Raw genomic sequence first — 27293 nt, 5'->3', positions numbered from 1 at the left:
AAGACCAGCCCAGAGGTTCACATCTACACAGCCATGCTGCACCCCACAGAGCCACCACTGCATAGCACCGCCTCTGTACCACACTACCTCCATGTCAAGCCATCTCACAATGAGCTATCTCCACACCATGCCGTCTTTGTGCAGTGCTGTCTCCGTGCCACACCATTTCTGTGTTGAGCCATCTGCCTCAAGCTATCTCAGCACCATGCTGTCTTCACACCATGGTGTCACAATGTGATGGATCACATGCCACCCTGCAATGCCCTGCGGATGCTGCTTTCCTTCCCTCCATCTCCACACTGTTGCACCATCTCTGTACCATGATGTCATAATGCAACTCACCACATCACATTGCAAGCTCAAGACATCACACTGCACCGCAGACAATGTTCCAATATCCACCTGGGATGGTTATCTTCTCAGCGGACTTGTTTACGTTATTCTTAGTGATCATGGATGATCTTTGAGTTATTATCCAGAACAGTTGTTGTACAGACCCATATGCACTGTTAATAATGGTGTACATAACTGTAACGTGTCCTTGCCACCCTGTGAGGACATAAAAAATGAGGCTGCTGATGCACCTACACTCCTCCTCTCATTCATTAACAGTTGGTGATGAGGCTGTTTACAAATACACACACCTTATCTCCCCTACTGCATTAAAAGTTGTTGACAAGCTTGTTCAGCCCTTCCACAGCCACACCTACCTGTCGGCAGCATGCCTGATGTCACCACACGCATTCCCTCATCTACCACTTCCATCCTGTGCCCTTGTCTTCTGTCAGGGCACTTTGGTTTGTGGCATGGGTACATGGAGTCATCTTCATTCTTGTAGTGAGCAGCTGTTGTCTTGGCTGTTCCCCAGGTGCCACACTTCACCAAGCCACATCAAACAACCCACTGGAGACTGCCATTGATTGAGCTCCATTCTCATTGGTTCCTGATGCCCCATGTTTGAAAGATGTAGTCATCCCAGTGGCAGCCACTGTTGACCAAGACTTGCTCTCATTGGCCGCTGATGTCTGAAGTTTCTGCAGTTGCCGTTGTTCGAGCCACATTCCTATCAGCTGCAGACACCTGCTGTCTCAGAACCCATGTCCTCCCTCCAGCAACCACCATTGGTCGAGTCGTGCTCCCGTGGTCTCCTGGTGGCTCCAACTGCTGCCTTTCTCAGTCAAGCTCAACCCAGCCCAACGCTTCAGGACATCACAGCTACTGTCAACTCTTCTTTCTTGGGGAAGGCACAGCCCATTTGCCTCTTATTCTACATCCTCTCTGTTGTTTAGGTCCTCCCCATGCTTCCACCCACTTCGTAGTAACATGTTTCGTGTCACACTGAGTCCTCCTTCAGCCTGTGCCTTCCATGCTCCGATGCATGCTGCAATGGTACTTTTCCCACATTCCGGGCACATCTTCAGCCCATGCCTTTCTCTGCTCCACAGTACACTGCAGTGATGCTTTCCTATAACCCAGGCCACCCTTCAGCACCCCTACCATGGCCTGTCACACTCCTATTGCATCCTTTTGTGCTCTTCATGTGCACTGTTGTGCTCCTACCATGCCCTGTTGTGTCCCAGCTGGTGATCTCTGCCTGCACGTTTCATCAGTGCCCCCCAACACTGCATCTGTCTTCAGCCCGACCACATGTGTGTACTGAAAGATACGAGGAGATTTTTGGTACCATTTTTACTTTCAATGCCTTTGATACAGTTTTAGTTTTGAAATTCTTGATATGTGTTTTCTAATGTAGTATATATCTAAAAACAAAGATGATGAGACTTACCAAACAAAAGCGATGGCAGGTCGATAGACACACAAACAAACACAAACATACACACGTTTGTGTTTGTGTTTGTTTGTGTGTCTATCGACCTGCCAGCGCTTTTGTTTGGTAAGTCTCATCATCTTTGTTTTTAGATATATTTTTCCCACGTGGAATGTTTCCCTCTATTATATTCTAATGTAGTATATGATATACACTCCTGGAAATGGAAAAAAGAACACATTGACACCGGTGTGTCAGACCCACCATACTTGCTCCGGACACTGCGAGAGGGCTGTACAAGCAATGATCACACGCACGGCACAGCGGACACACCAGGAACCGCGGTGTTGGCTGTCGAATGGCGCTAGCTGCGCAGCATTTGTGCACCGCCGCCGTCAGTGTCAGCCAGTTTGCCGTGGCATACGGAGCTCCATCACAGTCTTTAACACTGGTAGCATGCCGCGACAGCGTGGACGTGAACCGTATGTGCAGTTGACGGACTTTGAGCGAGGGCGTATAGTGGGCATGCGGGAGGCTGGGTGGACGTACCGCCGAATTGCTCAACACGTGGGGCGTGAGGTCTCCACAGTACATTGATGTTGTCGCCAGTGGTCGGCGGAAGGTGCACGTGCCCGTCGACCTGGGACCGGACCGCAGCGACGCACGGATGCACGCCAAGACCGTAGGATCCTACGCAGTGCCGTAGGGGACCGCACCGCCACTTCCCAGCAAATTAGGGACACTGTTGCTCCTGGGGTATCGGCGAGGACCATTCGCAACCGTCTCCATGAAGCTGGGCTACGGTCCTGCACACCGTTAGGCCGTCTTCCGCTCACGCCCCAACATCGTGCAGCCCGCCTCCAGTGGTGTCGCGACAGGTGTGAATGGAGGGACGAATGGAGACGTGTCGTCTTCAGCGATGAGAGTCGCTTCTGCCTTGGTGCCAATGATGGTCGTATGCGTGTTTGGCGCCGTGCAGGTGAGCGCCACAATCAGGACTGCATACGACCGAGGCACACAGGGCCAACACCCGGCATCATGGTGTGGGGAGCGACCTCCTACACTGGCCGTACACCACTGGTGATCGTCGAGGGGACACTGAATAGTGCACGGTACATCCAAACCGTCATCGAACCCATCGTTCTACCATTCCTAGACCGGCAAGGGAACTTGCTGTTCCAACAGGACAATGCACGTCCGCATGTATCCCGTGCCACCCAACATGCTCTAGAAGGTGTAAGTCAACTACCCTGGCCAGCAAGATCTCCGGATCTGTCCCCCATTGAGCATGTTTGGGACTGGATGAAGCGTCGTCTCACGCGGTCTGCACGTCCAGCACGAACGCTGGTCCAACTGAGGCGCCAGGTGGAAATGGCATGGCAAGCCGTTCCACAGGACTACATCCAGCATCTCTACGATCGTCTCCATGGGAGAATAGCAGCCTGCATTGCTGCGAAAGGTGGATATACACTGTACTAGTGCCGACATTGTGCATGCTCTGTTGCCTGTGTCTATGTGCCTGTGGTTCTGTCAGTGTGATCATGTGATGTATCTGACCCCAGGAATGTGTCAATAAAGTTTCCCCTAACTGGGACAATGAATTCACGGTGTTCTTATTTCAATTTCCAGGAGTGTAGATGAGCCTTTGTGACAGTAGTATCTTTCTTGCCTGTTTATAACTGATGTAATCACTTTTGTTAGTTACAAGAAGTTACTATAATACTTCTCAAAGCTTGTCATCTTATTCTTTCACAGTCTTAAGAAAATATGACAAACAGTAATCAGTCACTACTGTATTGATAAATGACAATCTTTCTTTTACTGTCCACTAAACATACTCTGGAAAGTGCACAAATATCAAGTATGTATTTAGAATGTTACCAGTTATAATTTAATTGTTCATGAACTCACATTTGCTTTACTGATCAACATAAAGTGGGCAGATTCACTAGAAATAACTTCTTCATAAATCTATCCTTAAAATTAATAATATAAACACAACATGAAACTCTTGAATGTTCCATTGAAAACTACAAAGAAGAAAAATATATTTTAGTTGCATTTAAACTAGCATTTTGGACCAAATGTGCTCTTAATATAAATTTATTCTGTTTGGATAACTTATCTGTATTTGGACTAACTTTCTGGAAGTTTCATATGCATAAAGTCTGAGTGGTAAAAGTTAAATTATTTAAGACTGAAGAGTGCACTAGCAGTACATCAGTTGTTTAAAAAAGAAATTGGCCCAATAAATGATGGGAAAGAAGATTCATCTGAGTACTCTGTCTGTCAGTCATAAGGAACCCAGATATTACATGTTATTTATATAATCACTAATTATACAAAAACTGGACACTGCAGACAGTTCTAAAGATAAGTACTTTTTCCATTAGAATTTATACCAATTCGTTTTGAGAAAGTCACTTTTTCACATGCAAAAATAGTGTTTATCATTAAACATGCATGCATGACACACACACACACAGACACACACACACACACACACACACACACACACACACACACACACACACACACACAGAGAGAGAGAGAGATGGTGTCTCTCCTAAATGTCGTCAGGTGCTTTTTCTCTGGTGTTTCGGCAGATGTTTGCAGTTTCATTTCTGCTATGTGTAGCTGGAATCACCCCTAACAAATGCTGCTGGCATGTCCTTCATGTGACTCCTGCTGTTGATGGAAAGCATCAGTTTGGTTCCCAATATAAACAAAATGACTTTTAAAGCAGAATTTTATGTGCCCAAAGCAGTTCCAACTTAGTCTAGTGTTATATTGTTGTTGTTGTTGTTATGGTCTTCAGTCCTGAGACTGGTTTGATGCAGCTCTCTATGCTACTCTATCCTGTGCAAGCTTCTTCATCTCCCAGTACCTACTGCAACCTACATCCTTCTGAATCTGCTTAGTGTATTCATCTCTTGGTCTCCCCCTACGATTTTTACCCTCCACGCTGCCCTCCAATACTAAATTGGTGATCCCTTGATGCCTCAGAACATGTCCTACCAACCGATCCCTTCTTCAGTATCTCTGTAGGCAGTGTTATATTATTGGTATGAATTCACAGGGACAGTAAAACATGAAGAACAACCAGAACTCCAGCAGCAACGCCACTGCCCTGGCCTTCACTGACTGCTATCACTATGCAGTAGCAGCACTGCTTAGTCACTGCAGGGGTACTGGTTATTCTTCATTTTTTACTGCCGCTGTTAATACATACTGATGATACAAATATCGTACGAGACTAATTTGGGACCATTCTATTGAATGGACACACAAAATTCTGCTTTAAAATAATTTTGTTTGTAACAGGAAACAATCTGATCCTTTCCATCCACACTGGATGTCACATGCAAGATGTGATGAGCAGTATGTGTTTGGGCTGACTCCACCTATACTTTGAAAAAGCAAAATTGCAAATGTCTGCTGGAGCACCAGAGGAAATGAGCCTGATGACTCTTAGGAGAGATACCCTGTATATTTATTCACATTCTCATTAAGGTTGTTATAGTGTGAAAAAGTCAATGAAAATGGGTGTAATTTTGAAGAAGTTTTTCAGACTGATTTACTGTTTAATAAATTGGAAGATTTTACTGAGATTTATATAGAGGTAGGTAGAGCAGAATTTTGTATTCATGAATCAGAGAAGGAGGTAAAACTAATCAGATGAAGAGTGCATGTGTGGAGAAAGAGAAAGAGATGGGGTGCAACAGTGATGGTAATTTTAATATGGTTGATATACAGTATACTCTCGATTATTCAGAATAATGTGGGCAGAAGATGGATGAAAAATAGAAAAACACAAATAACCAAAATATTTGCAAACATGGATTCTTTATTCAAAAGTTTATCGAAGTTCTATGCATAGGTACTGTAGGCTTGTTTATTGCTTAAAACTGTCTGTGATGCTGGTCTGCTTCTGAGAGGAGTTGACATTTTTTCGCATGGTATTTCAAATTTTAATTGCAGCAATAATGTCAGTGTAGAAATCCCCCCTCCCCCTCCCCACTGGCTTATATAATCTAGAAGAGTATCAACACAATGCAATTTGGTAAAACAACTGACAAGGTCACTGTCTTCATCCCCACTTTCACATTCACTGTCCTCTTCTTTGTTTTGTTGTGAAGCAGTGGTCACAATTTTGGCATTACTTGGGTACTGGAAACCGAGTTCACAAGTGTCAGTCTTCAGCCACTCATTCAAGTTTTCTTCATCAAAATCTTCAAAACCATTTAAACCCATTGCCAGATTCATTATTTGTGCAGTTATCATTTCTTCATAACTGAAATCTTGAAAATCACCTTCTATAACTGGAAGAATTTTCCTCCACAATCAAACTAGTGTACATAGCTTGAATCCTTGCCAGGCATCACAAATCTCATGTATGGTATCTAGAATTGTCAGCTTCTTCCAGAACTCCACCAAACCATCCTCATCACCCAGCATTCTCAGTAAACAAGCCCAGTAACATCAATTAACTGATGCAATTACACCTTGGTCCATTGGCTGTCTAATGGTCATCATGTTAGGAGTAAAACTTAATTACAATGAGGCCACCATCAGACATGAGAATCCTCTTATCAGGGTATGAAGGGGTGTCATCAACCAACAGAACATCTTCTGTGGCAACTCTTTCTCTTTTAGGAATCACTGAACTTGTGGTACAAAATGTGTGCAGAACCAGCATTTGAAAATTTCACTATCCATCCATTCTCCTTTTCGGTTGTGATGATGCACAGGAAGATCCTTAGCTGCTATATCCTTGAATGCTCAGGGTTTCTTTATATTTTCTAGTGACTAGTAGTTTTGCTTTGTGGTTGCCAGACGCCTCAGTGGTGCACAAAATTGTAATGCGTTCTTCACACAAATTATATCCAGGAGCACAAACATTACTCTTAAAAGTAAGGGTTCTGGCTAGCAGACATTTTCAATATGTACCACTTTCATCTGCATTATAAATCTGGTATGGTTTGAAATTCTCTTCTTCCACAAATTTCTAGAACTCTTCCTGTAAGAAATCAGCTGCTGCTACATTTGCATTAAGCCACTCTCCTTGCACTGTAAGTTTGTGAGAGCTGTGACATTGTTTAAATCTAGTTAGCCATCCAGGTGACGTATCAAATTTTCTCTTTAACCCTAGAGCTCCATGAAAAAATATTAGCTTTTTCAGCAGACACCACACCTGAAACAACAACACCCTCTGCTTCTTTTTGTGTAAACCATTGCAAAGTAGTGTTGTCATCAACTGCAGATCTAGGATTGTATTTCCTGACAATATCCTGTAGTTTCTGCTTATTCTTTAGATGTCCTGAACAATCTGCATTTCAATACCATAAACAGCACTTAGTTTTGCAGCAGTTTTCCCCTTTCTCAGATCTTTTGATTAATTATAATTTTTATTTTAATGTCAAAACATGTTTATTTCATTTCTTTGTCATCTCTTTCCACACATGAATAATTGGGAGCATGAAGCAGCAGGCACATTGGCCAGGCATGCACAGTTAATGATGATAGTGGTAGTTAATGATGGGTTGTTGAAAGCAGAAGAACTCACTGATAATATATGTAATATAAATGTAGATATTGTATTTAAAGTCTCATGTAACAGAGAAGGTGAAACGATCCTACTTCTTCTTCATCACTTCCAATGTTAAAATGATTTTCTCTTTTTTTCTGACATATTTTCATTAGTAGTGAATATACAAGAGTTACAGAAATTATTCATTCTGTATTTCATTAAAAATTTTATTAGTAGTGAATATACAAGAGTTACATTAAATACTTAATTTGTTATTCACGCTGAATTTCATTAAAATTTATTATTCACATGATTCTTTTCAAACTACTGATGATAATAGCATATTTGGTTCTAATGGAAACATTTTCTTTGAATAAATATTACTGATTAACTATACATGCAGATCAGTAGAAGTTGAAATTTTTATGAGCAAATAGTTTATTTCTAAACTGGTATAGCTCATTGAATGCCCTCATTTACCTCTTTTCAACAAACATTTATGTTTTCCAAAAATCCTCATATTTCAAAGTTATTCACATTTAAAATTTTCGTGTTCCAGCAGGTTGAATCTGAAAATGTACATATTTCCAAAATTCTGCTGTAGCTTCACAGGTCTATTTTTGATGATTACAAAAATGCCTAATTTCATTAACATAATTTACAGTTTGTTAATTAATCACATTAGAAAATTTCACTTTCTTGAGATTTTACTAGAAAATTTTAGAAATTTCCTTTTTGTTAATATTACTCTCCCACAAAATAGTATCTATAGGCAATTTCCTACTTATGCAGCTGTTAGTGAAGTAAATTTACATCTCTGTCTATAGTGTCTATCTCTTTTAATGTTCCTGTTTGTACATTATTATTCAACATTTAGGTAATAAGTGTGTATTTTACCATTTTTGTTACCGAGTGAGGTGGCGCAGTGGTTAGACACTGGACTCACATTCGGGAGGACGACGGTTCAATCCCACGTCCAGCCATCCTGATTTAGGTTTTCCGTGATTTCCCTAAATCGCTCCAGGCAAATGCCGGGATGGTTCCTTTCAAAGGGCACGGCCGACTTCCTTCCCCGTCCGTCTCTAACCCGATGAGACCGATGACCTCGCTGTCTGGTCTCCTTCCCCAAAACAACCAACCAACCATTTTTGTTATTTCTGTATTACTTGCCTTTATAAATACACTTAATGCACGAAGCCTGAGTCAGTTGGTGGCCACAGTCAAATTTGTCCTACATGTGTGAGTCAGTTTGCACTAAGCTATCAGAATGTGCAGCCACTAAGTAAGTTATTTCCAGTCTGTAATCAAAAGGTCAACATTATGTCATTCTCATGTCAGTCTACATCAGTTAGCACAAAAATGTTAATTATGAAACCACCAGATCTATCACAGTTGTGTAGAGTAATATATTAATCTGCCACCAGTGAACTCTGTGATTATTATTAATGAATATAACTTACTTATCTGGTACAAATATTGAAGACTCCAGCATGTTACAAAGTTGATAATCAGACAGGAAACCTTGTGTGATAATAAATATGAAGCATTGAAAACCATTTACTGCAGCGTTGTGTACATTCCTTAACAAATGTCAGTCAAGCCCATTAACGCTTCGGTGAGCAAGCCCAAGTGTCACTTAGGCCACAACACTGCATTCAAAGAACAATGCCGGAGTACATCTTGGGTGTTGTTTCATGGAGTTACCTGTTGCTTAAAAAACTGGACTGGTTTTGTATGGGTATGATTTAATACAATTTCCTTGGGCTTCCAGCCGCATCATGTGGGTAAAATCCCACAAGCTTTCGGCCAAGCTCTCCTCAGTCATTGTAAATTGGTAAGAATGACTATTGCTGTGGCCACGTCGTAATGGTGCGCTACGTTTCCTCCCCGTAGAGGTACGTCATGTATGAATGCACAGCATAGACACAGCAGTCATTCTTACCACTTGACAATGACTGAGGAGAGCTCGGTCGAAAGCTCGTGGGATTTTAACCACCTGACGTGGCTGGAAGCCCAAGAAAATTTTATTAATTCATATCGCCACGAAACCATGCATTCATATATGGGAATGATGTATGGATGCCTCACAACCTACTGCCTTCTGTTATCAGTTCATAAAATAACTTTGATGGAAGCAGTAGCGAATGCAAGAGCTGCTGTTGCAAGTGACTGAGCCACTGTATGTTTACATTGTCATCAGATTCGTGCTTGTACTCATTAGGTTTTCATGTCTTCTGTAATTCTTCATTCTCCTACAAATATGCTAAGTTTGTTGACAGGCAAGAAATTTTGGAAACTCTAAAGGAATATTTGATAGATTCTCGAATGGATGGAGAAATATTGAGTTGGAACAGTCTGAAGAAATTGATGAAGAACTCCAGAAAGGCTCAAGAAATTGTTCCTAGTGCAACTATGAATAATAGGCTTGTAGGAAAACATTTTCCTGATAAAATTCCTGAAACTGAACTAAGAAGAGGAGCATCCCACTCAAGTTCGCAAGATTTGTTTGGAGAGGACAGAATAATCTAGTGACAAAGCAATCAAGAATGAAACATGCTGGTACTGTCCTGATTGAAACATATTTCTCTGCCACCATAATGTTTCAGACTTTTCCACGTAAAAGTAAATAAAATGTGAAACTGCTTAAGAACTAACTTCACACTTTTCTTATGGACAGTCATACATTATGTCATCATTAATGGAAAATTTGTAATCTATCACTGAACTACAACAAAGATGAAAAATGAAACTTGATACGTGATATTTTTAGTGTGTATTGCCCTTTAAGATATATCTGACAAAGATGTGCCAGTAGCATTTGAAATAATGGTATGTATGTCTGGTTTTCTGGGCCCAAAATGCTTCTACATGGCTAGGCTTCAAAGCATGATGACTCAAGACAACAGGTTATGAGATTATTGAAGGCAAAGTCCAGGTCAGATGAGTTACAACTAGAGGAAGGTATCTACACATTTGTTTTTGTGGAGGGAGGAGCTATCAGTCATCATCCAACTGTGACCTAATTACATGAGATGTTCCAGAATGTCCCGTCTTAGGGCCCTTACTTTTTCTTGTGTACATCAATGACTTCCCATCAGTAATATTACCAGATGCCAAATTTGTTCTGTTTGCAGATGATGCAAAATTGCAATAAACAGCAAATCAAGTGTAGTTTTAGAGATATATATTCACAAAATTTTCATGGACACTATAAAAAAAGACACACTATATGCAGCTCAGAAATTGAGAGTGGCTTCCTTCCCATACATGTATAAAATATGACGATAAGCAGCCCGATAAGGTTGACATTGTTAAATTCTTGGGCTGACAACTTCATAATAAAATCATTTTAAAGGTGCATACCACAGATCTGTTGAAGTACCTAAATAGATATTTACTTGCAATGCAGATGTCACATGTTCACATAAAAAAAAAGTATATTTTACTTACTTTTCATTCCATATTGTCATACAGGATCATGTTCTGGCGTTCTTATCAAGCCAAAATAAGGTCTTCGGAGTCAAAAAGCATGTGTAATAAATCATTTGTACAATGTCCTACTAAGGCCTGTTCAAAGAGCTTCGAATACTAACTACTTCTATCTAATACATTTATTCGTTAATGAAATTTGTTATAAATAATAATATCCCTTCTTCACACCAACAGCTCATTACATGGAATCAATACTACAAACAATAATAATTTCCAACAAGATTTAATATCACCAAATTTTCATCCAAAATGGTGCACATTATTCAGGGAAACACATTTACAAGAACTTGCCAGCAACCATAAAAAATTTAACCACTAATAAAGTTGAATGTAAGAGAAGCTTAAAGGATTTATTTGTGACCATCTTCTTCTACTCAGCTGACAAATTTCTTGTTAGAACTCACTGATGTATATATAATTAATAATATCAAATAACATGAGTGTTACAATACTGATCCTGAGAGTTATGTGCACTAGCAAGCTGCTTCTGGGATTCAGGAGGTATGCTGGCCCCTGATTGAATCTGCCCAGTGGATTATTGGTGAGAGCTGGTGTGACGGCCAACCTAGATGTAGTTTTTAGTCATTTCCCACATCCAATTAGGTGAACACCAGGTTGACACTCATGCCTTGCATCAGTTACACAATTCACAAATATTTCAAAAAACATTCTTGTACTTTCACATGGATAACACTACATACAAACAGATGGGATACACAGTTTCAAATCAGTCCTCTAAATCTAGGCTATGTTTAGTCTCAGTCTGACAAGAGCAGAATTTTAAAATACAGTATAGATATACACAGCACATGAGCTGCACCAAACCTTACATATTATGAATGGTATCTGGTAAATGGCTGGCACTGCTAGTCCCACTATGATTCTGCTTGTCATCCATGTCCAGAAGTCTTTAGCTGCTGCTGTCATGAAGCCTCCAATCAGCATTGTTGTCAAACAACAGAAGAAGGATATCCGTCTGCCCACTCTAAACACAAACAGTGGCTTAACACCACAATAGTGCATTTCAGTGTTCAAAGTGACTGAAAGTGATGCAGTATTGAAATTTCACTATGTGTGTGAATAAAATTTTATCTCAAACATTATAACCTACCTGTCATTAATCATGCCAAACATGTACACACCTATTGGTGCACCCATATTCAATGCAGATAAAGCAATTGTGGGATATATTGCATGATGACACACCAGATTAAACTGGAAAACAGAAACAAAAGATACAGTTTATGTGGCACTAACACACACAAGTAGTTCACTATTGCATAAAAGTGGTAAACAACTAAATTCAGTAATCTTACATTGATGAAAATATCTGTCATACACATGTAGCACAAAGTCATATTTCCCACATAAGAGACAAATTGTGGATATTTCATAATACAAAATCTGTGGCAAAACTATAACATCTTTTTTTTTTCTTTCTTGAACATGGTGACCACATAGCAGTTCTGAAGATAAACTCATTTCTCCATCCTTGCAAGCAGAAGAAAAAGAAAGGAAAAAGACAAACAGAATAGTACACATCAAAGTAGGTGTTACATACTGAAATTGTAATGGTACCATCTGATGTCACTATGGAAACTGAATAGCTGGCTTAATCTATCAACCACAGTGGTACTATTACCCAGAGGGCACTGGTAATCAGGAATGTCCTGTGCCAAGATTGTGCCATGATCTAGCAAATACGAGTAAGCTGGCCCAGGACTGATCTGAGTCACATATTAAGTGAACTGTGCAGTGCATAGCAAGTCTGCTACCATTCTGGCTCACGTTCTAATACCATAGACTCTGTTGGTCATAGGCAGAACTTTAACACAGCATAGAGGGGACTTTGCTTTGGAATACGGGCTTAAGTTAGCTTGCACTGCATCCATGGGGCATCTTCTATATCTTGCTGTAAGTAAACCAGGGTAAGTCCATCCTAGATCGTGCATAAATCTCCATTACAAAAGAAATAAAAGAGAAAGTTGTGATGATTCTTCAGCAAAGATTCATCTTTATGTACTGTTTTGGCAGGAATAGCAAGTGTCAGAGGATATGACAAAATAGACAATTTTAAAAAAATATGTCCAATTATCTGCATGTTGTACATCACAAAAATGTGAACAAAAGAAACCTTACAAAATGATCAAAAGCACACAAATGACTTATTTAATGATGATGATGATGTTTGGTTTGTGGGGCACTCAACTGCACAGTCATCAGCGCCTGACTTATTTAATGATACACACATCAAAAAAAGTTTTGCATCAACCCAGTTCCCAGAACCCCTGAAGATAAGACATTGACTATGGATATCGTATCACAGACACAGTTCCGTTGACTTTTCAGAGATGTCACTAAACCCACCCAGAGATGTAAACAACCATGCATGAGCACCGCCTATTAGACGGAGGGGGTCCGACAGCCAATCAGTTCCAGTCATTCCATGAGGAAGGATGTACAGGGCTCGTGTTGTCTGTAGTTCAACCATGCCTAGACAGTCAATACTGGTTTGATCATGTCTGCATTGTTACTTTGTGCCAGGAAGGGCTCTCAACATGGGAAGTGTCCAGGCATCTCGGAATGAACCAAAGCGATGTTGTTTGGACATGGGGGAGATACAGTGAGACAGGAACTGTCGACGACATGCCTCACTCAGGCCGCCCAAGGGCTACCACTGCAGTGGATGACCACTACCTACGGATTCAGTGGATGACCACTACCTACGGATTATGGCTCGAAGAAACCCTGACAGCAATGCCACCAAGTTGAATAATGCTCTTCATGCAGCCACAGCATGTCGTGTTATGACTCAAACTGTGCACAATAGGCTGCATGATAAGCAACTTCACTCCCAATGTCCATGGCGAGGTCCATCTTTGCAACCATGAAACCATGCAGTGCGGTACACAAGGACCCAACAATGTGCTGAATGGACTGCTCAGGATTGGCATCATGTTCTCTTCATTGATGATTGTCGCATATGCCCTAAACCATACAATCGTTGAAGACGTGTTAGGAGGCAACCCGGTCTGGCTGAACGCCTGGACACAATGTCCAGCAATTGCAGCAAGGTGGAGGTTCCTTGCTGTTTTGGGGTGGCATTATATGGGGGCGACGTACAGTGCTGGTGGTCATAGAAGGCACAATAACAGCCGTGTGATATGTGAATGCCATCCTACAACCGATAGTGCAACCGTATTGGAAGCATGTTGGTGAGGCATTCATCTTCATGGACAATTTGTGCCCCCATCGTGCACATTTTGTGAATGACTTCCTTCAGGATAATGACATCGGTTGACTAGCATGGCCAGCATGTTGTATGCCACAAATAATACAGGCAAGCATCAATGCAAGAGGACATGCTACTGGGTATTAGAGGTATTGGTGTGTAGAGAAATCTGGACCACCACCTTTGAAGGTCACAATGTATGGTGGTACAACATGCAATGTGTGGTTTTCAAGAGCAATAAGGGCAAAAATGATGTTTATGTTGATCTCTATTCCAATTTTCTGTATAGGTTCTGGAACTCTCAGAACTGAGGTAATGCAAAACTTTTTTTGACATTTGTATTACTGATTCACAAAAAACTGCATAATCTTTAGAGTTTATCTTAAATTTACAAAAATTCCATCACTCCGCTTTTAAATGCTCTTCAGTGTAACAAAATAAGCATTTTTAGTGTACATTAGAATTTTTTTTAAATTTCATTTATTCTTTTTAAATAATGGCAAGTGACCAATAAATCTCTGGGATCTAAATTTACTTGTATAATTTTCTTTGCACTCATTTCAATATAAAACAGTAAAGCTGTCAATGCTTTAAACACAACAGTGCTTTGTTAGGAATGGTCTCATTGGAGGTGGTACATCCGTGCCTCCTCTGTCCTTTGAACTGACTTAGCCAGCCTACACCCACAGTTCACTGTGGACTCCAAACCACCAAGCATCTTTGAAATTTCTGCAGGGATGAAAGACATGATGAGGAATGAAAGACATGATGAGTGACAGAGGACATCCAAGGACTAACTAAGCGTCCAGTCCAAGACATTCCTATTTGCAATATGGCATTAATTACTCAGCAGTCAAGTGAAATATAACTAAGTGAAATATAACTGTCTCAGCCATGTATTAATGTTGAGTACAGTATCTTGAACTAGTGTAGCACCCAATACACGTCTCTCTTTATTTGTAGCCGTCTTTTGCGAAATTTGGCATTGTCACATGATTTTAAGTAGACAGTTGACATTTTGGTTGCTAATTAGATAATTTTCTTGCTTACTGAAATAGAGTTCATAGTTTACAAAGATAATAATGTCAGATAAAAGTACACGAGTATGGGGCACTTCATTCTTTATGTAAAGTAAACCTTCAAATTTTAGGTTACGTCTCGCTCTTTTATAAAAAATTAAAATTGATTACAAGTTTAGCTCTCTCTCAATTGATAAGTTTAAGTGGATTTGTGTTAGTGCCCAATATTACTAGAATAATTAATGGGATTCAAGAAACTCAAGAGCAATATACTAAATTTGAATATTAGGCCCTAATATTGCAGTTTGTAATAGAAAATTAAGTGATGTATTTTTGCTGGAGTTTTGCTACAACAGGTGTCAACAATAACATCTTTAGGCATGTTCAATGTTGATCTATGTTATTGATGTTGTTGACATTCTTTTTTCGAAAGAAATAAATTTAATTGATGAAAAAACACAACTGGAATTCATCAACCATTTGCACTTACCCGACGCTAATTTCAACAGACCCATAGTATCTCCTTCATAGAGCTATTCCATCTGCCAAATTCTAATATGAATCCTATGAGAAACTGTGTCGTCTCTATATATAAACAGCAATGTCCTGACTGACTGACTGACTGACAAACTCATCATTGCCCAACCCAAACCAATAAGGACAGAATATCGAAATTTGAAGAAGGTACGGATCATGTACTACTGGCATTGTTTGTGATAATGTTTTTTGAAATTCCAACCCCAAGAGGGTGAAATAGAGGATGAAGGTTTTTTTTTGAAAAATTGCACTATTAAGGCAATATTGAAGCTAGACCTATGAAAATTGGCGTTTGGTTTATTGGCCAGAAATAAAGAAATGCATGTTTCAACATTTTTGGAAATTTAACACTATGCGGGTGAAATAGAGAGTGAAAGCCTTTTTTGAACAAATATCATTACTGAAGAACTACTGAAGTATTTTTAAAGCTACACTTGTGAACACTGGTATTTGACTTTACAGTTACAAATAAAAAAATTCCTAGTTTCAGTGTGTTTGGAAATTGAACCCCTAAGGGGGAAAAATAGGGGATGAGATTTTTTATGAAAATATTTCATTATAACAGCATTATTAAAACTAAATCAATGAAAATTTAAATTTGGCTTCTCAGTTCGAAATAAAAAAATACACATTTCACTGTTTTTGGAAATTTAACCCCTTGGGGATGAAACAGGGAATGAAAGTTTTTTGAAAATTTTTCACGGTGTAAGAATTTTTTAAAGCTGGATCTGTGAAAATTTGTATTGGGTTTCTCTGTTAGAAACAAAATATACGCATGTCACTGGTTTTGGACTTTCAACCCATAAGGAGGTGAAATAAGGGGTGAAATATTTCATGAAAATATTTCATTGTGAAAGCATTTAAACTGATGTTTGGCTAGAGATGAAAAAATATATGTTTCACTGTTTTTTGAAATTCAACCCCTACGGGGGTGAAACAGGATCAGACTGATTCACTGACTCATAATCACCCAGCCCAAGCTGCTAAGGATAAAAACTTGGAAGTTAGGAGAGCTTGTGGATCTTATACTGTAGGCACTGCTTAAGAAGGGATTGTCCAAAATTCCACTCTTAATAGGGTGGAATAGCGGGTAAAGGTTTTTTGAAAGAATGTTGCTATTAAGGCAATTTTGAATCTAGACCATAGAAAATTGGTCTTTGGTTTCTTGGTCAGAAATAAAGAACTGTGCGTTTCATCATTTTTGGAAATTTAACCCTATGGGGTTGAAATAGTGGGTAAAAGGTTTCTTTGAAAAGACATCATTATTAAAGAACTACTAGAGCATTTTTAAAGCTGCATCTATGAACATTGGTATTTGACTTCTAGGTTAGAAATAATATATATGTATAACAGAGGGAAACATTCCATGTGGGTAAAATATATCTAAAAACAAAGATGATGTGACTTACCAAACGAAAGTGCTGGCAGGTCGACAGACACACAAACAAACACAAACATACACACAAAATTCAAGCTTTCGCAACAAACTGTTGCCTCATCAGGAAAGAGGGAAGGAGAGGGAAAGACGAAAGGATGTGGGTTTTAAGGGAGAGGGTAAGGAGTCATTCCAGTCCCGGGAGCGGAAAGACTTACCTTATGGGGAAAAAAGGACGGGTATACACTCGCACACACACACATATCCATCCACACATATACAGACACAAGCAGACATATACAGAGGCAAAGAGTGGGGATGCTTGTGTCTGTATATGTGTGGATGGATATGTGTGTGTGTGCGAGTGTATACCCGTCCTTTATTCCCCCTAAGGTAAGTCTTTCCGCTCCCGGGATTGGAATGACTCCTTACCCTCTCCCTTAATATATAATGTGACTTACCAAACGAAAGCGCTGGCACGTCGATAGACACACAAACAAACAAACACAAACATACACACAAAATTCTAGCTTTCGCAACCAACGGTTGCCTCGTCAGGAAAGAGGGAAGGAGAGGGAAAGACGAAAGGATTTGGGTTTTAAGGGAGACGGTAAGGAGTCATTCCAATCCCGGGACGGAAAGACTTACCTTAGGGGGAAAAAAGGACGGGTATACACTCGCACACTCACACATATCCATCCACACATGTACAGGCACAAGCAGACATATACAGAGGCAAAGAGTTTGGGCAGAGATGTCAGTCAAGGCGGAAGTGCAGAGGCAAAGATGTTGTTGAATGACAGGTGAGGTATGAGTGGCGGCAACTTGAAATTAGCGGAGATTGAGGCCTGGTGGATAACGGGAAGAGAGGATATATTGAAGAGCAAGTTCCTATCTCCGGAGTTTGGATAGGTTGGTGTTAGTGGGAAGTATTCAGATAACCCGGACGGTGTAACACTGTGCCAAGATGTGCTGGCCGTGCACCAAGGCATGTTTGGCCACAGGGTGATCCTCATTACCAACAAACACTGTCTGCCTGTTTCCATTCATGCGAATGGACAGTTTGTTGCTGGTCATTCCCACATAGAATGCGTCACAGTGTAGGCAGGTCAGTTGGTAGATCACGTGGGTGCGTTCACACGTGGCTCTGCCTTTGATCGTAGTAGAACTGGAGTAGGTGGTGGTGGGAGAGTGCATGGGACAGGTTTTACACCGGGGGCAGTTACAAGGGTAGGAGCCAGAGGGTAGGGAAGGTGGTCTGGGGATTTCATAGGGATGAACTAAGAGGTTACAAAGGTTAGGTGGATGGCGGAAAGACACTCTTGGTGGAGTGGGGAGGTTTTCATGAAGGATGGATCTCAAGGCAGGATTTGAGGAAGTCGTATCCCTGCTGGAGAGCCACATTCAGAGTCTGATCCAGTCCCGGAAAGTATCCTGTCACAAGTGGGGCACTTTTGGGGTTCTTCTGTGGGAGGTTCTGGGTTTGAGAGGATGAAGAAGTGGCTCTGGTTATTTGCTTTTGTACCAGGTCGGGAGGGTAGTTGCGGGATGCGAAAGCTGTTGTCAGGTTGTTGGTGTAATGGTTCAGGGATTCCGGACTGGAGCAGATTCGTTTGCCACGAAGACCTAGGCTGTAGGGAAGGGACCGTTTGATGTGGAATGGGTGGCAGCTGTCATAATGGAGGTACTGTTGCTTGTTGGTGGGTTTGATGTGGACGGACGTGTGAAGCTGGCCATTGGACAGGTGGAGGTCAACATCAAGGAAAGTGGCATGGGATTTGGAGTAGGACCAGGTGAATCTGATGGAACCAAAGGAGTTGAGGTTGGAGAGGAAATTCTGGAGTTCTTCTTCACTGTGAGTCCAGATCATGAAGATGTCATCAATAAATCTGTACCAAACTTTGGGTTGGCAGGCCTGGGTAACCAAGAAGGCTTCCTCTACGCAACCCATGAATAGGTTGGCGTACGAAGGGGCCATCCTGGTACCCATGGCTGTTCCCTTTAATTGTTGGTATGTCTGGTCTTCAAAAGTGAAGAAGTTGTGGGTCAGGATGAAGCTGGCTAAGGTGATGAGGAAAGAGGTTTTAGGTAGGGTGGCAGGTGATCGGCGTGAAAGTAAATGCTCCATCGCAGCGAGGCCCTGGCCGTGCGGGATATTTGTGTATAAGGAAGTGGCATCAATGGTTACAAGGATGGTTTCTGGGGGTAACGGATTGGGTAAGGATTCCAGGTGTTCGAGAAAGTGGTTGGTGTCTTTGATGAGGGATGGGAGACTGCATGTAATGGGTTGAAGGTGTTGATCTACGTAGGCAGAGATACGTTCTGTGGGGGCTTGGTAACCAGCTACAATGGGGCGGCCGGGATGATTGGGTTTGTGAATTTTAGGAAGAAGGTAGAAGGTAGGGGTGTGGGGTGTCAGTGGGGTCAGGAGGTTGATGGAGTCAGGTGAAAGGTTTAGTAGGGGGCGAGTGTATACCCGTCCTTTTTTCCCCCTAAGGTAAGTCTTTCCGCTCCCGGGATTGGAAAGACTCCTTACCCTCTCCCTTAAAACCCAAATCCTTTCGTCTTTCCCTCTCCTTCCCTCTTTCCTGACGAGGCAACCGTTGGTTGCGAAAGCTAGAATTTTGTGTGTATGTTTGTGTTTGTTTGTGTGTGTATCAACGCGCCAGTGGAAATTCATCCCCCAAGGGAGTACAATAGGACATCAAAATTTATAAGAAAATATTTTGTTACATTAAAAAAATTTAAATCTAAATTTATGAAAATTGGTATTTCACTTCTCAGTTAGATATAAAGAAATATTTGTTAGGTGATTAAAATTGCTACAGTAATATCTACATAAGCATGCAAAAGGCATGATTAACATAAACTCTGGACTCCAGCTATCGGAATTGCTTTTTCGTCAAAAGCACATTCATTAAGGTCTGTGCTTATATTGCTTTAATTAGTGTGAAAAGCTTAGAAGACAATTTGTGAACAACATAAAAATTTTATTAAATAAACAAAAAACATCTCCACACGTTATACAGTCTATGCATGCGAGGAGTGGGCGCTAAGCTAGTCTAACTATATATTTCAAGTTAGCCCCTACGACCACTTGCTTAAATTTGCACCTTTCATTTATGTGACTTTAACTTGATAAGAATTAAGTGAATACTAACATCAATTACAACAGAGGAGGAGATCTCTGTTGTATTATACTCCCAGCCATCTTTACACTCTTCCACTGGCCAGCTCAAATTTGGCATGATTTCATCTGGAGAATACTGCGTAAGCAGCTCTGTCCAATTAACAGCAAAGCGAATACATTTTTCAAATGTGTTGTTTGAATTGCCCTGTAACATTAGAGTTAACAGAAATGAACATAACAATAGTGACGCAAGTTTGGAATAACATAATTCAATTCCTTCAATCCTTTTTACAACTGAAGATAATCTTCTAAGCAATCAAAAATGATAATCTGGATTATAATTTGTGATCAGGAATAATAACATTTGTATTATTCATACATAACTTGCACCACCAAACATTGTGATGGCAACTACTGAATGTGTTGCAATCAGATCTGGAAAGGTAATTGAATAAGAATTCAGGAATTGAATAAATTGAAAAAAGCTATCTGGCTTCTATTAGATTAGATTAGATTTACTTTCATTCCAATTGATCTGCAGTGAGGAGGTCCTCCAGGATGTAGAACATGTCAGAAAAACAACAATACATGACAAATATTTACAACTCAAACAAATAAGCTAATGTACCATTCCACAGGTCCCAAGTGGCATGGTCGTCATTTTTTAATGAACGTTCTATGAAAGAATCATTTTACAAATACTAATGCACTGAACTTAAAATAATTTTGTTTAAATTTATTTATAAGGTCATAAATGTGTAATACAACTACTAAATACTTATTTACAGTGAACACATTACTGCACTGAAATTGTGCAGAAGTTATATATAAAAAAAACAAAGATGCTGTAACTTACCAAACGAAAGCGTTGGTATATTGATAGGAGACAATAAAAACACACAAACACACACACAAATATCAAGCTTTCACAACCAATGGTTGCTTCATCAGGAAAGAGGGAAGGAGAGGGAAAGACGAGTGGATGTGGGTTTTAAGGGAGAGGGTAAGGAGTCATTCCAATCCCGGGAGTGGAAAGACTTACCTTAGGGGGGAAAAGGGATGGGTATACACTCGCGCGCGCGCGCGCGCACACACACACACACACACACACACACACACACACACACACACACACACACATATCCATCGGCACATATACAGACACAAGCAGACATATGTAAAGGCAAAGGGTTTGGGCAGAGATGTCAGTTGAGGCTGAAGTACAGAGGCAAAGATGTTGTTGAGTGACAAGTGATGTACGAGGGGTGGTAACTTGAAATTAGTGGAGGTTGAGGCCTGGTGGGTAACGGGAAGAGAGGATATATTGGAGGGCAAGTTCCCACCTCCGGAGTTCTGATAGGTTGGTGTCAGTAGGAAGTATCCAGATAACCCGGACGGTGTAACACTGTGCCAAGATGTGCTGGCCGTGCGCCAAGGCATGTTTAGCCACAGGGTGATCCTCATTACCAACAAACACTGTCTGCCTGTGTCCGTTCATGCGAATGGGCACAGGCACAGTGTAGGCATGTCAGTTGGTAAATCATGTGGGTGCTTCCACACGTGGCTCTGTCTTTGATCGTGTACACCTTCCGTGTTACAGGACTGGAGTAGGTGGTGGTGGTGGGAGGGTGCATGGGACAGGTTTTACACTGGGGGCGGTTACAAGGGTAGGAGCCAGATGGTAGGAAAGGTGGTTTGGGGATTTCATAGGGATGAACCATGAGGTTACGAAGGTTAGGTGTACGGCGGAAAGACACTCTTGATGGAGTGGGGAGGATTTCATGAAGGATGGATCTCATTTCAGGGCAGGATTTGAGGAAGTCGTATCCCTCCTGGAGAGCCACATTCAGAGTCTGATCCAGTCCCGGAAAGTATCCTTTCACAAGTGGGGCACTTTTGGCGTTCTTCTGTGGGAGGTTCTGGGTTTGAGAGGATGAGGAAGTGGCTCTGGTTATTTGCTTTTGTACCAGGTCGGGAGGGTAGTTGCGGGATGCGAAAGCTGTTTTCAGGTTATTGGTGTAATGGTTCAGGGATTCAGGACTGCAGCAGATTCATTTGCCACGAAGACCTAAGCTATAGGGAAGCAACTGTTTGATATGGAATGGGTCGCAGCTGTCAAAATGGAGGTACTGTTGTTTGTTGGTGGGTTTGATGTGGACGGATGTGTGAAGCTGGCCATCAGACAGATGGAGGTCAACATCAAGGCCTTTACATATGTCTGCTTGTGTCTGCATATGTGCGGATGGATATGTGTGTGTGTGCGAGTGTATACCTGTCCTTTTTCCCCCCTAAGGTAAGTCTTTCCGCTCCCGGGATTGGAATGACTCCTTACCCTCTCCCTTAAAACCCACATCCTTTTGTCTTTCCCTCTCCTTCCCTCTTTCCTGATGAAGCAACCATGGGTTGCGAAAGCTTGAATTTTGTGTGTATGTTTGTGTTTCTTTGTGTGTCTATCAACCTGCCAGCACTTTCGTTTGGTAAGTCACATCATCTTTGTTTTTAGATATATTTTTCCCACGTGGAATGTTTCCCTCTATTTTTAAGATTTTGTAACTTACCAAATGAAAGCATTGGTACGTTGATAGAAACAATAACAAACACAAACACATACACAAATTTCAAGCTTTCGTAACCCATGGTTGCTTCATCAGGAAAGAGGGTTCAATGCTTCAAATGGCTCTGAGCACTATGGGACTTAACAGCTGTGGTCATCAGTCCCGTAGGAAAGAAGGAAGGAGAGGGAAAGACAAAAGGATGTGGGTTTTAAGGGAAAGGGCAAGGAGTCATTCCAATCCCGGGAGTGGAAAGACTTACCTTGGGGGCAAAAGGGACAGGTATACACTCGCACACACACAAACACACACACACACATATCCATCTGCACATATAGACATATGTCTCACAGTTGCAGCTACTGTCCTAAAAGAATACACTCCAAGGCTGTAACAGACTGACTGAATACCAACAGCAGACTGACTGACACTGACACTAAATGCTCTAACAAGATTTCTTATTTGGTGTTGGTGCCGATGGCATAAGGAACAATTAATTCTTGACCATCAGAGCACTTTACCCTGTGCTTGGATAGCCCTCTCTTGTCACATTAAATTTCTAATAACTCTCCCAATCGATATTGTACCTACTTCCTGATTTTTTTTCTACAATAGACATATGTTTAAAGACTAAATTATTTGGATAAATATAGCTACTAAAATTTTTAAATAACTAACCCAGTGCACCCGCACTCTTTACTCAAAACCCTCTAACCCACCCCCGACCCAACCTTCCACATCACTGTCAGCTTTTATACCATGAACTCACCAGCTCTGGTGCCCGTCTGCCTTATACCTGTGGACCTGCAGCTTTTCCCTTTCATACTCATATCCTGCACTCCTGCTGCCTCCCTCTGAGCCACCAATTAACCCTCCCCAGCTTTCCCTCCTCTCACTCCCAGTTTCTTTCTCCCTCCATCAACCCCACCCATACAACCTCTCATCTCAGCTGAAATGCAATCCTGGCATTTTGTGTTCATCTAGTAGATGGGCATTTTGTGTTCATCAAGTAGATGCGTAGGAGTGTGTGTGTGTGTGTGTGTGTGTGTGTGTGTGTGTGTGTGTGTGTGTGTGTGCGTGCTATTTAGTTCAGCATTTCTTTTATTCTGTGGGTTGTGAACATGGTAAACATGAGGGGGGAGGGGGAGGGGGGGGGGGCAAAATGGGGCCCTTAACTGCCTCAACCCTATTCCCTGGAATCTGGAATACAGCATTTTATTAATTCTAATACACTTTTTGAAATGATCAATGATTCCGCTAAACCATAGGTTAAGGCAATTATATACAACCACAATGAGAAATACTATGGCTTTATCATTTGCTGCATAACTTAGGTTTGTTTGGTCATTGCACTGTGCAGTATTGTGAGAGTGGGGGTCAATTAGGTGGTGGCAACTGATGAAGATGTTGTCTCACATGTGAAATTAATTATATTATGCAAAGGAAAGTTGCTACTCACCATATAGTGGAGATGCTGAGTCGTAGATAGGCAACTCAATAAGACTCTCATAATTATAGCTTTCAGTTGTTAAGGCCTTTGTGAACAATAGACACACACACACACACACACAGCTATTTCTCCAAAAGTCCTGCTCAATATATGCAACACACACACCACTTACAGTGAAGTTGTGGATCACTTAGTCTGTCGACTGAGAACAACTTCTTGTATGATACACAAGTCTGGCAGGGATACCAAATCCAAACCCCTTTTAAAGAATATAGTCCCAAAAATGCCCTGGCCTGTATCATTAATTGAGTCAAGGGACGAAGGGTGGTGATTCCACGTGGACACTCTCTACTAGCACGTCGGGGGCGACTCTCAGGGGTAGTGATGAGCCAATGCTCCATCAGACATGTCGTCAATGAGGACTGGAACCCTTTCTGCTCACTGCTGTGAGGGTAGCAAATGTGTCTCATTGGTGGGCTTTTCTTCAAGCGAAGGCATAAACAACACAGCAAGCGGTGGAAATGCCTGCAGGAGATGCTTGGTGCTTGGAGCAATGGTTGATTGGTCCCTTCCACCTGTGTCAAGGGCTCTTGTGTGACTAATTTGTTGGCACTGCTGCTCATTTTGGTGGGGGCATCACCGGTTTGCATGGAATGCCACACATTCCTCACCTACCACAATTACATAATGTTGTTTTCCCTTCTTGCCACCCCATGATGCCCTGTTTCCATCCAAATGTCCACCCAAATATGCTTGCCCAGATGTCAGAACCTTGCTGACACCATGGCAAGGCCAACAGGCCACATACATTTGGCATCAGGCACAGCAGGACGAAGAGATTGTGTGGCTATTGGCCGTGCAGCACATCAGCCGACTGTACGCACTTATGGAGTTGCTCTGCATCTGCATCTATGTCTATACTTTGCAGACCATTGTGGAGAGTGAGAGAGAGGGGTATGTCCCTTTGTACCAGTTATTCAACCTTCTGTCCATTTCAATCACATATGGAGTGTGAGAAGAATAATTGCTTAAATGCCTCTGTGCACACTGTAATCAGTCTAATCTTGTCTTTGTGATTCCTATGGAAGAGATAGCCATGGGGTTGTAATATGTTCTTAGATTCATAACTTAAAGTTGGTTTTTGAAAATTTCTGAGTAGATTCTCACAGGATAGTGTGTGCCTATCTTCAAATGTCTGCCAGTTCAGTTCTTTCAGGATCTTCGTGACACCCTACCACATGTCAAACAAACCTGTGATCATGCTGCCCTTCTCTGTAACCATTCAACATCCAGTGTTAGTCCTAGTTAGTACGGTTCCCAAACACTTCTGCAATATTCTAGGCTAGACCACATGAGCATTCTGTATGCAGTTTTGCACACTGCACTTCTCTGTAGATGGCATTTCCCTAGTATTCTTCCAGCTGGCCACAGTCTGCCACACGTTTTAGCTACAACTGAGCCCATGTGATTGCTTTATTTCATATCCCTGCAAATTTGATATCATAATCAAAGGCTACTACTTTTTTTGTTTTGCAAAGTGCACTATTTTACATTTCTGAAAATATAAAGTATGTTGTCAATCTTTCCATGGCTCTTGAATCTTGTCGCAATTTGGCTGAATTTTTTGCATCTTCTTTCAGACATTCTTCATTATAGATAACTGCATCACCTGCAAAAATTCTGAGGTTACTATTAACATTGTCTGCATGATCGTTAATACACAACATGAACAGCAAGCACCCCAACACACTTCCAGGGGGCACACCCGAAGTTAATTCTACGTATGTCAATGACTCTCCATCAAAAATAATTTGCTGTGACCTCCCTACCAAAAAATCCTCAATCCAGTCACAAATTTCACTTGATACTCCTTAAGATGGTAAGCAAAGATGTCAAATGCTTTTCAGAAATTGAGAAATACTGTACCCACACTACTTCCTTTTTCTGTGGCTTTCATTGTCATGTGGGAAAAGTGCAGGTTGGGTTTAACATGACTGATTCAGTATAGAATCTGTTAGGGATTCCATCATGCACTGGAGATTTGTTCAATTTTAAGAATTTCATTCCATAATGCTACTGACCTAATATCTATTTCTCTCATCTTTTCAGAGATACGAGAATTAAACTGGGGCAGTACTCCTGGGTTTTCCTTAGAAAAGGAACACATGAAAACAGAGTTCAGAATTTCTACTTTTACTTTTCTGTCCTCAATTTCAGATCCTACCTCAATGGTGAATGACTGGTGTCTAACTTTGTTGCCACAGCAGCCTTCACATACAACCGAAATTTATTTGTGTTTTGTGAATTATTTTTTTGAGACTATTCTGCTACAGTAGTCACACATTGCTGTCTTGACAGCCAAATGTGTTTCATTCAGTATGTCTCTATCTATAGCCCTTTGCTTTATCTTACATTTACTCCATAGTTTCTGTTTCTTTAGAAATTCCTTTACAGTGATTGTATATCATTCACAGTCCCTCCAATCATTAACTGTTCTGTTGTGAATATAACTATCCAGTGCATGATTAACTACTCTTTTAAACTTTATCCCTCGTTTCTCTACATGCCCCTGTTCTGAACTAAATGCTAGAAGTTCCTCACTGAGTTATGACACTAGTGCTTCTTTATTTAGTTGACTGAACTTATAGATCATTCTACTTGTTTTAGTTGTCCTTTGTATATTGGAAATCAAGGTTACTGCAAGAGTCTCATGGTTATTGATACCTGTTTCAGCGTTGATATCCCAAGGGAGGTTATGTCTGTTTGTTGACATTACATATAATATATTTTTATAATTTTATTCATAGTTGTTATGTCTCAGCAACTGTAGTATACAATTCAGAACAAAATTAAGTCACTAGTTGCACAGGTATTTTTATTTTGCTTAACTGGTTTCCACACAATAACTTGTCAAAACCAGTAAATCAAAACAAAAATACCTGTGCAAATTAATTTTTCGAAACCAGAAAAGTGAAATAAAAATTTTGTGCAACTGAGGACTTAGTCTGAAATCTAATATATTCTCATCATGTGTGGAGTTCAGAACCATCCCTTCTTGGTAGTTTTCAAAGAAGGTGTTCAGTAATACTTCACAAAATGTCTTGTCATGCCCACCACTAATGAAACTGTAATTATCCCATCTGATTGTGAGATGATTTAAGTCTCCTCCAATTATTATAGTGTGACTGGAGAACTTAAGTACTAGTAA

General features: G+C 41.0%; 1 protein-coding gene across 3 annotated transcripts in view; it reads right to left on the bottom strand.

Annotated features, from left to right (window-relative positions):
• Positions 1-27293, bottom strand: part of LOC126088112 (carcinine transporter) — a 382018-nt gene that overhangs the window by 159187 nt on the left and 195538 nt on the right. For all 3 annotated transcript variants that reach the window (XM_049906209.1, XM_049906208.1, XM_049906210.1), the window contains 3 exons: positions 20115-20288; positions 11902-12005; positions 11621-11775 (listed from right to left, as the gene is read on the bottom strand). In XM_049906209.1, the coding sequence (XP_049762166.1) occupies positions 11621-11775; positions 11902-12005; positions 20115-20288 (433 nt within the window). The remainder of the gene's footprint in view (positions 1-11620; positions 11776-11901; positions 12006-20114; positions 20289-27293) is intronic.

Source organism: Schistocerca cancellata, chromosome 6 (genome assembly GCF_023864275.1).
Source record: "Schistocerca cancellata isolate TAMUIC-IGC-003103 chromosome 6, iqSchCanc2.1, whole genome shotgun sequence".
NCBI classification, from domain to species: Eukaryota; Metazoa; Arthropoda; class Insecta; order Orthoptera; family Acrididae; genus Schistocerca; species Schistocerca cancellata.
This window is presented reverse-complemented; position numbering and strand designations above follow the sequence as displayed.